General features: G+C 40.2%; 1 protein-coding gene across 1 annotated transcript in view; it reads right to left on the bottom strand.

The window, feature by feature from the left end:
• The window catches only part of Cdin1 (CDAN1 interacting nuclease 1), a 207,317-nt gene extending 195,169 nt beyond the window's left edge, over nucleotides 1-12,148 (bottom strand). The window contains exon 1 of the mRNA XM_059261110.1: nucleotides 11,849-12,148. Within this exon, the coding sequence (XP_059117093.1) occupies nucleotides 11,849-11,949 (101 nt within the window). The 5' untranslated portion in view covers nucleotides 11,950-12,148. The remainder of the gene's footprint in view (nucleotides 1-11,848) is intronic.
• Nucleotides 12,149-14,029: the final 1,881 nt, after the last annotated feature.

Raw genomic sequence — 14,029 nt, 5'->3', positions numbered from 1 at the left:
GCCATGGGAATGCACAAACCCCTGCTTTTCCTTCACCACAGTCCCAAGCCTGCCAGCTGTATTCCCTCTCTTGTCGCTGATACCTGCCTGGCCAGGGCATGGTGGGAGTCAGTTCTCCAACTGAAGAGCGAGTGTGGAGAGGCAAGCAGCCAGGCACAGGGAGGGACTTCAGCACAGGTTTCTGCAGTTAGCATGAATGAACTGGGCCCAGTTCTAAACGCTAGCTGAACCTCACACTAGTTCCTTCCAGGCCCCGGAATCCAACCTGATAGGAGCAGTAGCAGTGTTTGTGATCAGTACATGTAGGTACCAAATGTGCCACCGCAGCACAAATAAAAATTCAAAATGCAAATCAGTGATTAATGGTGGTTTCATCTTTATAGGTCCACACATTATTAGTTGGCCCCAAAGAATCCAGATCTAGACAACTTTAACTTTCACCTCTCAGAAAGTGATTTCTATGAGCTGTGTGTTCCATGCAGGCTGATACATACAGGCTGCCAGAGTCTGTGGGTTTTTTTAACGTTATACAATGAAGTCTGTCTCACAGCCCCAGTCCATTTACCATCTTAGCTAAATGAGGCTTGAAGTGCAAGTTAATTTCAAATTTTATAGCTTTGCCTACCAATATTATAAGCAAAAACAAATAAGAGAATAATATACCTTAAGCAAAAGATAGCAGCTTGAGAGAACTGTGGACAGGAACAAAAAAGAACTGAAAAAATTAATCGCCAGTCTAATTTCTTGTGTGGTTGGAGGGAAGCTGATTAGATGATTTATCTCTGAGAGTGTATCTACAAACAAGGCCCTTACACAAGTCGGATTCAGCCTTGAGTCAGAAGTACTACACTACAAGCTGCAGGATCTCAGGGGACTACAGTATGCCACAAGGACAAATGTCAAACTGAGGTGTTTATCCTCCATCTCTATTCATCCTCCAAGCCTGGTAGAATGAGCAGACCTGGTTCCAACTACCTGAGAGGGATCACAAATGCACGCGATGGACAGTGACTCAGAATCCTGCTGTGTGCACGTCTGAATCTTTCTCCCATCACAGCTGATCTGAGGAAGCAGTGAGTGAACTGGCTGATAAGTAAGCTTAACCAAATACTCTCATCCCACAGGTTTGTAGGCTCTGGATATCCTACAAGATGCTAACTGAGAACTTGAGGATTTGCAACAGCCTTAAATGATAACCCTTGCAAATGCCCAGGGTCTGCTATACTGCCCATTTCCTCCAACAGAATAAACATAAGATTAGAGTTAGATTAGCCTGGCCTTTCTTGTTCCAAGAGCAAAAGCTGGGTCATAACAATGACAAAGAAAAAAAAATTTTTTTTGAATAAATGTAAGTAAGTTAAGGGGAACAGGGTTGGGGGGGTGGGGGAGGCAGCCACAGTGCACCAGGTGTTTTAAATCTGGGTCTTAGACATGACTTCTGCTACCAGGACAATCACAGAAAAAGGCTAGGACCCAGCACTTAGTCAGAAAAAGACTCAATAGTTAAATATTTGACTGAACAATGGTATAGAAAGATATGAAGCTGCTTTCTTTTCCCTCTACATGAATTTCACTGTTTCAAAATATTTTCTCTTATGTTCTTAAATTTAGGATGCTAAGTTGCATAGTTTTAAAATTTTATGGCAGCTGAAGCAGTACATTTTGAACATGTAAAAGAAAGAGGTTCTGAGAAATTTCAACATTGTGCTTGGAATGAGAATTGTAGAACCCCTCAGCTTGATTGCACCCCAAAATATTACACTTTGAACAAGACAGGAGGTTGAGAAACATGTATTTTCTGTTTGGAAGTATCCATAAACAGAAAGACCACACCTCCACCAAGTGGTGCACTCGAAAGTGTGGGGAACCAGGTGAGGGCCCCTTGGCAGAAGGAGGCTTTGGATTCTGAAGGACTGTTGACTGTGAGCCTCCCAGAGCAAAGGAATGGAAAGAGCCGAAAAGCAGGGGTGGCATTAGTTTTACAATGAGGCCAGGAAGGGTGGATCTGTGATCAACACGCTCCCTGCTCTCTTGCTGGGTCCCCACACACCAGCTCACTATCATCACCACCTCAAATCGTGGGGCACAGAACATCCCCCTCTGGTGTCAAGTCCAGGCAGCCCACACTCTTATATCCCTCTTTTCCTTTAGTTAGGATTCCACACCAACTACAGTGTCCTCTACAGAACAGCCCAATGTGTCAGCCATTATCAGTCGAATGGAGAAAGATACTTTCCATCAAATGTTTGCAACTATCTACCTTTAATAACACAATGAAAACAAAAGAAAAAACTAAAAAACTAGTTTACCCAGCCCCTGAAAGGTGTGCATGACTTGGACATATGAAAGTCACTTTTCTCAGCCTCTGTATGGTGTTCATGACTTTTACACATGAAGGTCACTTTTCAGACTTAACTGTAACACAGTACTTACATACTGATTGGTTTGTCTTTAAAGAAAATCCAACCAATATGGCAAAATTGCATAAAAGTGCATAATAAAAATAATGGTAAGTTCACTCCATATTTATTGAAATGTTAAATAATAAAACATTATTGCCTCATACTTTCATTCAATCTTTCTTCCTAAGGAAATATGTAATTCTCTGTTACCATTCTCATACAAGTTATTGCTGAGAAAGCTGAGGTATGATGCCTGAATACAGACTTAAAATGAATTTAGTATTCTAATAATATGAATACCCACCCTCCCAAGACTAATAAGAAATGCAATCAACATGTGGCTGCTTCTCAGAATATTGCTATCTACGGGTGATCCTAAATATTCCTTTACCGAGAATCCAGGCTCCTCTTACCTTGTAGTGTTACAAATACAGAAAACAAATATCTGATGAAAGTCAAACTTTCCTTAGAAAGCAGAGAGGCCATACACAAGCGAAATGACCTCTCGGAAAAACTGAAGGCTAACCTACAGTATGACAAAAAACTCAGAACCTGAATCTTACAGAATAAAAAAAAAAAATCACATTTTAGAAGATTACTGAACTAACAAGTATACACCAAACAATCATATTCACTGCTTAGACAGCTTAATCGATAATCGCTGCAGAAGCATATCCAGATATCTTCAGAATACATGAATTAATACCACTTTTTAATGCCTTGCAAATTAATTGTATTTCTTTGACAAAGCCACAGACAACATTTCAGGTTCAATAAAAGCCTTTTTCTCCCTTTCTAAGCTATTTTCACCTACCACTCTGGAGTCAGGCTCACCACAACATCATCAGAGTGTAAAAAACTAACCACAAATTAACAACTACCACTCAGTTCAATTTCAACCAACAAGGCATACAGAAACAATATTTCAGTTATGTAAACCAAACCTGAGTATGAATTATAAATTGTAATACTTCACTGTGATTCTTGAAAGTTTCAAAGCTAAAAAGTTTTTCAGTGTCATTATAAATCAACTACAAAATACGGAAATATGCAAGGCAAGTTTGATATCTGATGAAATATTAGAAACAATCAATCAACTAGTCCACATAAATATTTCTATTTTCTGCTAATCTACTACCTTTTGTGTACATACGTATGAAAATGACACCACTCAGAGATTTCACCTACTGTAGACAAATGACTACAGCCTAAGAGCAGTCCCACTCAGATCCTTAAATACTTTCTATTGGTTCTACATGATGCCAAGTGTTTCACCTGCTCTGTTTTAATTAGTGTTTGCCATAACCTCAAGGAACTTACCAGGAAGCAGCAACAAGGTAAGATTTCGAGAGACAGACATCATTGGAGTTTGAAAATTGTTTCTTCTGTTTACTAGTTATAGGATTTGGCTCCTTTTACAACGAGGGAGCTTTGACCCACACTAACATGAGACAGAACCAAGTGGGTCCCTAAGGACAAATGGTTATAGAAAGCAAGAACACACAACAGATAACTCCCTGTGAGAACACCCAATATCATAAAACGCATCCTGTGTGGGGAACAGGGGGTGTTCCAAAGACAACAGTGGCTCACAGCTGGATACTTTCAAAAAACATAAATTAAGTACTATTTTGTGCTAGTCTGTAACTAGCCAGACTGGACCCCTATGTCCACCAAAGACCAGTAAGTTCAACATAGGCAGAGGCTAACAGAACCATCCTTTTTCACTCTAGTACTCTAGTTAGGGATGGATGAAGATCTCAAGAAGATGACTCAGTATAAGCAGAGGGGATGGAGCCACAGTTTTTAACTACTAATTTTGAAATTTTACTTGGAGCAGGAATTGAAGTCATTTTTATGAATGAATGGTTTCCCGTGTTACTGTATGTCTTAGGGTTCCTATTGCTCTGATGAAACACCATAACCAAAAGGCAAGTTGGGGAGGAAAGGATTTATTTGGCTGACACTTCAGCATCTCTGAAGGAAGTCAGGACAGGAACTCAAAGAGGGCAGGGTCCCAGAGGCAGGAGCTGACGCAGAGGCCATTGTGGGGTGCTGCTTACTGGCTTACTTCCCCTGGCTTGCTCAGCCCACCTTCTTATAGAACCCAGGACCAATACACCAGGGATGGCACCACCCACTATGGACTGGGCCCTCCCCCATTAATTACTAAATGAGAAAATATCTTTATATATATATATATTTTATTTTATTTTTATGTGCATTTGTGGTTTTTGCCATGGGTGTCGGGGCCCCCTGAAACTGGAGTTACAGACAGGTGTGAGCTGCCATGTGGGCGCTGGGAATTGAACTTGGGTCCTCTGGAAGAAGAGTCAGCACTCTTAACCCCTGAGCCATCTCTCCAGCCCCCCTAAATGAGAAAATATCTTACAGCTGGATTTCATCAAGGCATTTCCTCAACTGAGGCTCCTTCCTCTGATGACTCTAGCTTATGTCAAGTTGACATGCAAAATCAGCCAGTACACTAAGAATGGGAAGGTGTTGGATCCAATACAGAAAAACCATACCTACAGATGTGAAAGGCATAATTAGAAAAACCAGAGCCCAGAATCTGAGATCAAAGATTCAGAAACAGGGTATAGATACCTTACTTAGAATCATGATCTCAAAAGTCTGATGTATAACTTATTTGGATAGCAACTGAATAATCAATGTATGGTGAAGAAACTCAAGAATCATGTCCCAGAAGGCTTACTTAGTCTACTAGCAAAAGAATTTCTAACCAATGTATATCTCCTTTAAGAATCCTTTAAGATCCAGCACTGAGGTAGATCTCTGTGAGTTAGCACTGGCCGGACATGATTGCACAGTAAGACCACATCTTAAAATAGACAGGTAGATGATGATGATTGATAGATAGTTAGATAGATAGATAGATAGATAGATAGATAGACAGATGATAAATAGAACCTGTTCAAGAAATCTTTCAATTTCTAAAAATTCTGTAATTCCATTATTTATACCTACTAGTTATGTTTTAATCTGTTTTCTTGGTACTATAGGCTACTGAAATTAATTATAACAAACTCTGTTGGGTTTTATTTTTTTAATCCAAATTGTGTCACAAATAGAGTAAACACAAAGTGAATTACTACAGATCAAATGTTCTAAGATAAAGTGGTGGAAAAGTCTGAGAATAACAATGAAAAGCATGGCTTTTTTTTGTAGTGTTGTTTGCCATAAAATTACGATCACAGATGATATTGATCAGATAAATACTGTGGTAAAAACTGAACACTATTAGGTATGTATAACTAATAACTTTCTTGAAAGATCAACTGATGGACACTCACTTCTCTGGGAAAACAGGAAACATGTGATGAGAAACAAGATACTTGCAGGTCTCCAAACATATCTCTAATCAGCATTTATTAAAAGGAGTACCAGCAACCTTACCCTAGAGACACTCAGCAGCCATAACCATACCAAACCAAATGAAGTTACATCCAATGATAAGACATGTGAAGTCATATGCTGCTGACATGATGCTCTAAGAAAGGCATGACATTTGTGGGGTGCTGTTGCCGAAACTTCCTACCCTGAATCTATTAGAAGAAAGCAAACAGCACATAAACAGAGGGACACTCTTTGAAAACAACTGATCGTTGTTCTCTCCAGAGATGTCAAAATCATAAAAGACAAACAAGAAACAAAACATAGCAGAACTTCTATGATGTGATGAACTAAATGGCAATGTGTGATGCAAAATCAGGAAAGGAAAAGGCCATTCCTGGAAAAACAAAAAACAAACAAACAAAAAAAAACGGCAGAGTACAACAAAGATCTAGCAACTGACTACATTATGTTAAAACTAATTTTGAAATTCTGACAATTGGTCAGAGGGCATAAAAAATGCTCTGGAATACTATTACAAATTTTCTCTGAGTTTAAAACTACTTACAGATACATATACTATATACAAATAGAGGATTTGAACAGGAAAGTATATAACACAATCTTCGGAGGAACAGTTGACTGGACTGGAAGTATCTTCCTGAATCAGAAACCAGGAAATAAAATACAAATGTAACCATTAAATACAGCCCTACCACAGCTTTAGATACTAGACTCACACAGCACACCTGATCTGCTAAGGACAGAAAGACCCGCTATTATTAAACTGCAGAGAAGGAAAGAATAGAATGAGGGTAGATTTCCAAATAGAGTATTCAAGCTCACAAAGTCACACCTCTTCACAATAAGTAGAGGATTCTGGTTTTTCTTAAACAGTGTTGGGAACTGTACCAGAGCCTTGTGCATGCTGGGGAAGTACTCTGCTATCTAAGGTGATTCTGAGAACGGACAGGTAAAAAAGGAGGGCCGAAATTCAATGAAGTGGCCTGAAATAACAGTTTTGCAATTTCAGTGAAAACAACAAAGACATACTGAAGTGAGTCTTCCCTCAGGAGGTATGGAATACGAATAAAATTAATGCTGGGGAAAGCTTACTTTACATTTATGCCTCTCAATATATGTCAAAATGTACTGCAACTGGGAATATTAAGAATTTAAAGCCAGGCGTGGTGGTGCACGCCTTTAATCCCAGCATCCCAGGAGCAAAGGTGGGTGGATCTCTGAGTTCAAGGCCAGCCTGGTCTACACAATGAGTTTCAGGACAGCCAGAGCTACAATGAGAAATCCTGTCTCAAAAAACCAAAAAACAACAAAAAGAATTTAAGGATGTGCCAGGAGTGATGACACAAGCTTTTAATCCCAGCCTGGTCTACACAATGAGACCTTGACATAGAAAACAAAACAGAGCCAGGTATGCTGATACAGGCCTTTAATCCCAGTATGTGGGAGGTAGATCTCCGTGAGTTCAAGGCCAGCCTGGTCTACAAAGTGAGTTCTAGGACAGCCAGGGCTATGTAGAAAGACCCTGTCTGTCTCAAAGATCCAAAATGCAAAAACAAAAAGAAAAGAAAAAAGAAAAAGAAAAAAAAAGAAGCCTAAATTGAAGTTTAAGGAAGTTAAAATCAGAATACTTAAAAGCAAACTAGAAAACATCCACAACAAAAGACAAGAAAACCAAAATCAATATCTTTAACACCAGCACATCCAACAAATAAAAAGCAACAAAAATTTCATAAAAGCAAACACTCCCATAGAAAGGTAGTTATAGAATACCAAGTGGGTCCATTAATGCAAAAAGAAAATTAAATAGACAAAAAAATTGAAATAACCTACAATGTATTGTAATTTTAAAAACACTAGGTGTGGGTATGGCCCAATGATAGATTATTCTTCGTGCTTGGATAAGAACCTGGATTTGATCTCCAGAAATGGGGAAAAAATATAAAAGAAGCTAACAGAACCTCAAATTAGCAGAAGTCATTCTTAATTCCACATATTGCAGATGAAATAATGACTCTGCTCAATGACGGTAAGTTGCAGACACAGAGATGCCATGTTCTGCAGGGGAAAGAATTAGCAATCTCCCTGGTAGTCATTCATTAATGCCCATCAACAACCTTCAAAAATAAATGAGCTGTGATTTCAAACAGCCAGTGGTTGTGTTCAAGTGTAGCCAATGGTTTCCTGGAGTCCCCAAGTCCCTCTCAGGGGTCTACAAGGTCAAAACTATTTTTTACAAAAATATTACTTCCCCTTCTACTCTATTGACATTTGTGCCTATTGTATACTATAGTGGGTAAACGTCTAATCCCTTTTTTTATGTGTTTTTAATAGAAATAGAATGATATCACTTTCCCTTCTCCAACCCCTTCCACCTACCCTCACTTGGACTCCTCCCATGCCCAGTACCCCTAAAGTTGATAGCTTTTTAACTTCTAAGACTTAACAACAGACTGAGGCAAGGGTACTACAGCCATATTCAAACTCACATACACAACACACCTTAAAAAAAAAAAAGTAGTCAGGCAGTGGTGGAGTATGCCTTTCATCTGAGCACTTGGGAGGCAGAGGAAGGTGGATCTCTGTGAGTTCAAGGCCAGCCTGGTCTACAGAGTGAGTTCCAGAACAGCCAAGGCTGCCCAGAGAAACCTTGTCTCAAATAAATAAATAAATAAACAAACAAAAAAATAGAATACTTCATTTCAGAATATTCACTAATTAATATTGTCATTCTTTCAAAATTCTATGTGCTGAACTTAGAAGTAAATACAAAGACTGTTTTTAAAGATATGGTGGTGTCTCCGTGGAGGAATGCACCTGACGAAGAGCTGAGCTAGCGACTTTTTCCAGGGAATACAACTCTTACTTGAATAAACAATGAACAAAATATGATTATTCAGATTTGGGTATCTGGCAGACGGTTTTCTCAAATATAAATGACGTGAGCCTGTCATCTCAAGGAAAACAACTAATAGCATGTGTTGCCAATGATAAAATTTGAACTTTCAAGGGAAAATTCAAGTATTAGAAAGCTCATATCCATCACCATAGCTTGACAGCTTCAAATCTTACAGACTTCTAATGAGATCACTGATGAGATTAGCAAATGTGATTTTTTTTTTACATATAGTACAATGAAAGGTGGCAACATTTGGAAGGTTTGTTTGGTTCAAAACCAATATTCCATGGGTAAAAGACCCACTGAAGTCCAGAACAGGCTGCTTGTTACAATGCAAGTTACAATGCAAAAGCATGACAAGTCTTTGATGGGGTTTCACATCCCACATTACAGTCAGCCTTCAAGAAACTATCATGGGGTTGGGGATTTAGCTCAGTGGTAGAGCACTTGCCTAGCAAGCACAAAACCCTGGGTTCGGTCCTCAGCTCTGGAAAAAAAAAAAAAAAAAAAAGAAGAAAGAAACTATCATTTGTTGGCTTTTTTGTAATACAAACACCCAGTCTTTTTTTTAATCCATAGTTATCTAGAAAGCCTAGTAAGTTACTCTTCTCTTTTGCAACTACATATGAGGCCAGAGTTCCTTGGTATTTTTTCTTTCTTTTTCTTTGGTGGTATACACCTGTGTATAACTGGCCACATGTCTGTGGGTGCACTCGCCCATACATGTACATGTGGTGGCTAGAGATCCACATCAGATATCTTTCCCCTATGGCTCTACATATTTTTTGAGACATGACCTCTTTAGGGCTAGGGTTTCCATTTCATCCCTCCTCCATAAAACATGGTCAGGCCTGTCACAGCAGCATCCAAATGAACTTGGTACCAATTTCCATGTTAGTTTGCTTCCTATTACTGTGAAGAAACACCATGACCAAAAAGGCAACTTGGGGAAAGAGGGGTTTATTTTAGCTTACAGTTGCCATCATGAGAGGAAGTCAGGACAGGAACCTGGAGACAGGAACTAAAGCAGAGACCACGCAGGAACAATGTTTACTGCCTTGCATTCCATGGCTTGCTCATTCTGCTTTCTTACACAATGCAGGACCACCTGCCCAGGGGTGGCACCACCCACAGTGGGCTGAACCCTCTCATATCAATCACTAATCAAGAAAATACCCCCATGAGAATGCCTACAGACAATCTGATGGAGGTATTTTCTCTACTGAGCTGCTCTGCTTGTCCATGGATGCTGGGGACCCGACCTCAGGTCCTCATACTTGCAGGTCAAGCACTTTACTCAGTGAGCCATCTTCCCAGGCCTCTTGCTATCTTTTAATCTGCAACATATGACAACCAGCTAAACATAAAAGCAGGTGCAGTTTATTGTCTTTAGGGCAGACATTAAAGAAATGTGCAAAAGTATACAACCGTATCATTTGTGTCTCGACCTTTTTTGGAATTATGGCTATTACACATAAAACACATTAACCAGTAATATTCTTACTATTCTTCAAAACAAATTTATAGTATTCTTAATTTCTCAGCTTTAATTTATATTTTAGTAAATACTTACAGCTATAACCACATAAAGACATACAAAAAAGTACATTTAAAAAAACAGTGGACCTGGTGAGATGGTCTAGTGGGTAAAAGCACTTGCCACCAAGCCTGACTATCTGAATTCAACTGCCAGGACTCATTTGGTGGAAGGAGAGAAACAACTCCAAATTATCCTCTGACCTCCACACACACACCTTGACACATGTGGGCCCAAATACACACATATACACTAATGTTCTTTTAATATGTACATAATGAGAGCCAAGTATCAGAAAGCTCCAAAACTGCCCAGCAATGTATATGTGTGTGTGTGTGTGTATAATACATATCATATGCTATTTAATATACACATGATATGTATGTACATCTTATACCTTTTCCCTTGGGTGATTAGCTACCACCCATTTGACTGTTCATGGACAGAACTAAAAAAGTTAACGACAATAATTAAATTCCAACGAATCAACTGTGTTCCTGGACAGCAACTATGACAAAACCTCTCCAGATATAAAGAGATAACCATCATCCTTAAGTATGGACAATACTAGAAGGAGAGCTTTTCTGTTTAGAGACTAGAAAAATTAGTCTACCAAACAGTTCATAAAAGATATGCCTCTAATTTGTATTATTACCTATTATCCAATAATTTATCTTTCCCAATGAAATATCTCTCTCATGATACATGGTCAAAGGCTATGCATTATAGATAGGAAAGCTCTCCATTTGGGGTAACTATGCTCACTCAATACCATAATATGGTTTTGAATTAAAAAAAAAAAAAAACAGGTACAAAATGTTCTGTATTATTTACTGTATTAACTATGATAACCTAGTTGTCTTGAACAGGTTCTTCAAGAAATGTTTGGGTCTGTTTTCACATCTTTGAGATGAGGAATCTATGTTATATAATCTCTGAGAGACCTTTCCTAGCAGCTTGGGTAATCCTAAAAGGTCACAGCCAAGTGAAGAGAGAAGTATGAAACCCATGGGGAATATGTATGCACGTAAGGAGAAACCTTCAGACCTGGAGGTCCCAATGGCCAGACTCAAGAGTGTAATCCCTAGGGTACCAATGTCCTCGACTACACTGAGAACCTTTTCCTGTGTAGTCAACAGCACAAGACCCCCTTTAGGCTCTCTCGTTTATCACCAGTGGCAACACCAAAGGGTCTTCTGTTTACTACCTACCACCTCTAGGTGTCTATGCAAAGTAGGCAGCAAGCCAGTCTGATGAACCTCCAATTCTCATTTTTACTTGGCAAAGACTCCATTACCCATCATCCACTGCTAGTATCTCTGGATTAACCGCTGGACATTCATGAAGCTCCTACTATGTGTACTTTCCCCCCCAATACGTATCAAGTTTTCCATCAACATCTGTTGACTTTCAATTCTATTGCAAGGCCTGGAGAGGCTCCAAGGTCTTCAGCCATTAAGTGTTCTGTGTGGTAAGAAGATGAAAGGGAGAGAGAGAGAGCTTTCTCATGATCCTTGACCTAACCCGTCACTATGTTCCTCCCATTTGCGTGTGACACGTGGCTCCAATGCACTGCCAGGGTGGCCGGAACTGGGCTGAAGGCAAAAGGATGTGATAGGGGAGATGGGGACTTACCTGGGGAACCTCTGCTTCAGCTTCCTCAGGCTCTGCCTGGTGGGCGGTACAGACACTAGGCACTGGGCTATCTCCTCGTACTGGGCTTTGGTTAGTATCATATTGGGCCCAAGGGAAAAAAAAAAATCACCCTTGGGCTCGTGCAGCCTTGGTGCCAGAAAGCGAGGGAAAGGCAGATCGCAGCACGACCCTGGGTTCTGCTCCTCCTTAGCTAGCCCCTATGCCCCCAAAGCACACCCCCTAGCTGCACCGCGGGGCGGAGACACGCTGCGTCCCAGGATTCACCTCCGCGGTTCCAGAGGGCTGTAGACTTGTTTGCGCCAGCAGTGTACTGAGCAGCCGCAGTAAGCCGGGCCGAAGGCAACTGGCCGCCATCTTAGGTAAGGGCAGAGCAATCAGGCAGTGGCGGCTGCGCGCGAAAGACTCTTTGCGTCTTTTAGGGGCAGGTGTCCTCAGCGTCACCTCCCTGAGATGGCACACAGGAGCTCACTGAAGCCACACTGATAGTTGCAAGAAACCAGGGAGGCCTGTCGCCCAGTTCAGGGGGCGGGTCTCACAGGTGGTTCTCCAGCCTTGAGCTAGAGCCCCGGAAGTCGTCTTCTGGAGCGCGGGATTTGAATTTGTGTCCAGACACGCCCCTTTCTTGCCGCCGCGAACACTAGCCTGCAAGAAACTGAGCCTCAGGAGGTGAGCAGAAGCCCAGCAGTGCAAAGGATCTGGGCAAGCCTGCAGCTTGGCTTGTGCTGGGAAAGTTCTTCAGCCGCTCTCATGGAAAGCAATGCTGTTTTTGTTGAGAATTTAAATCCTGCGTCTTAAAGCAACTGGCAGCAGAACGTCAGTTTCACTCCCTACACCCCAAAAAGTATGTTCTTCATTCTGGCCCCCAAAATAGTGGGCTGCCAAAGAATGTGTATAGGAGTGAAACGCTGAGATAATATTTTTTTTCAATATGTCCTGTGAATAGAACACAGCTCTCCTAAGTCAGTATATTAGAGCAACAGCCCTCTAACTCCTTTTTAAAAAATACCTTTGCTTCTAAGATGGACACATGTTGTGTGTGTTCTCTTCAAATGTAAACATTTTGAGCAAGTGAAAGAAAATGTGCTAAGGTTTTAGCACATTTAAACAGTTTATCGTAGCTTTCATTTGCTGTAAAGCGTAAATTGGAAGATCGGCTTAGAGAAGACCCCTTTGTTAAATTCCTTAATCCAACAAAGCCTCAGTTACTTTACATATAATTTTTTTAAATTTAATTCATAAGGCTGGTTTTAAGAATAAGTAAGGCAATATATAGTCACATTATGGAATCACCCTAGATGTCAGTCAACAGGAGAGAGGATAAAGAAAATGTGGTTTACAAACACAGTTGTAAAGCTTCAAATGATGTCATCTTCTGGGAAAAGGACTCAAATGAATATTTTGTGTTTCCTCTCAGCAGTTTTACACAGATTACAAATACGCACCATACACACACACACACACACACACGCACGCACGCACGCACGCACACGCACGCACGCACGCACGCACGTGTGTATATATATTTACACATGTACACACATATACATACACATGTAAGAAATCAGAGAAAGACTGAAGAAGTAATGAAGCTAGGAGAGTGTTTGAACATGATATACATGAAAATTTACATTTGTGAAATCTAGCACTGTGTACAGGACCATACGCTAATAAAAACAATAAGATAGTACAAGTAAAAATTTACTTGCATAGCGTCCAGCAAATAGTCTATGTAAAATAAGTTAAGTAAGTAATAAGTAAACTGGGTAGGATATTTACTAGATAGTGCTTTGTGGATTCCCTTGTAAAGACTCACTTAATCCCCATAACTTCCCTTGGTGCAGGTTCTATCCCCATTATGGCCCCCTCCTTCCTTTGTACAGACTGGACAAAGGCATGAAAGGTTAAGGAACTTCCCAGAGGTCATGAGAACAAGTAAATAGCAGGAGTGGAATTCAAGTGAAAATTGGAATGTGGTGTTGTGGGCTCTCAACAATGCTTAATCACTTCATCGGTTAGTCACTCTTCTAAACCCTAAGGTTAAGGATTTGTTTTTTTAAGTAAATACTCTAGTTTATTTGTTTGTTTTTTTAATCATATTCCAGGGGCTCTTTTTTACCCCTCTAATGTTTTCCTCCTTTATTTTCTCAATCGTTTCAAAAG

The sequence above is a fragment of the Peromyscus eremicus genome, chromosome 4 (genome assembly GCF_949786415.1).
Source record: "Peromyscus eremicus chromosome 4, PerEre_H2_v1, whole genome shotgun sequence".
Lineage (NCBI taxonomy): Eukaryota > Metazoa > Chordata > Mammalia > Rodentia > Cricetidae > Peromyscus > Peromyscus eremicus.
The sequence above is the reverse complement of the archived record's forward strand: the minus strand, read 5'-3'. Positions and strand labels throughout refer to the sequence as shown.